Source organism: Cystoisospora suis (genome assembly GCF_002600585.1).
Source record: "Cystoisospora suis strain Wien I chromosome Unknown contig_2400, whole genome shotgun sequence".
In the NCBI taxonomy this organism is placed as follows: Eukaryota; Apicomplexa; class Conoidasida; order Eucoccidiorida; family Sarcocystidae; genus Cystoisospora; species Cystoisospora suis.
This window is the reverse complement of record NW_027155199.1, coordinates 25,706-26,237: the sequence shown is the minus strand read 5'-3', so window position 1 is coordinate 26,237 and position 532 is coordinate 25,706. Positions and strand designations below refer to the sequence as shown.

The window sequence follows — 532 nt, the reverse complement described above, 5'->3', positions numbered from 1 at the left end:
AAAAGAAGAGATCTTTCTCTTCTTCATCTCCTTGCATGCGTCTGTCCCCCTTATTACCACGATAAGAATGAAGTCCTTCTTCTTCTTCCTCTCCTCCTGCAGTGTCTCCCCCCTCTTCAATACTAGACTCTCGACAGCTACTTGCACTGCGACTTTCGCATGAGCTACTGGTCCACCAACATCGCTCCTCCTCTTCTTCTTCTTGCCGCTCCTCCCGCCGCGAGAAGTAAGAAGAGGTTCTCCGGCCGAGCGAATAGAGACCGTGGAATGAAGAAGAAGAGAGATGACGGGTTATTTCCGAGCAGGAAGAGTTGGAATGAAAGAAGGACATCTCTTTCCTTCCGTTTGGAAGAAGAGGAGGATCGGGATGAGAAGGTCTGCTCTTATTCTTGTTTTGCTTCTCATAAGCAGAAGAATGAGAAGAGCAGGAACTTAGAGAAGAATTCTGTTTGCAGAGAAGGAGAGAAGATCCCATCCATGGCTCCTCATGATGCGGATGCGTGTTCACTATCTCTTCATCTCTCTCTTCTTC

At 47.7% G+C, this 532-nt stretch overlaps 1 protein-coding gene across 1 annotated transcript; it reads right to left on the bottom strand.

Moving 5' to 3' along the window:
• Positions 1-32: 32 nt before the first annotated feature.
• On the bottom strand, positions 33-532 carry CSUI_005004 (uncharacterized protein; the record flags this gene model as incomplete). Its single annotated transcript, XM_068065185.1, has 1 exon — positions 33-532. A coding segment is annotated over exon 1 (441 nt), but the record flags the coding sequence as incomplete, so codon positions are not given.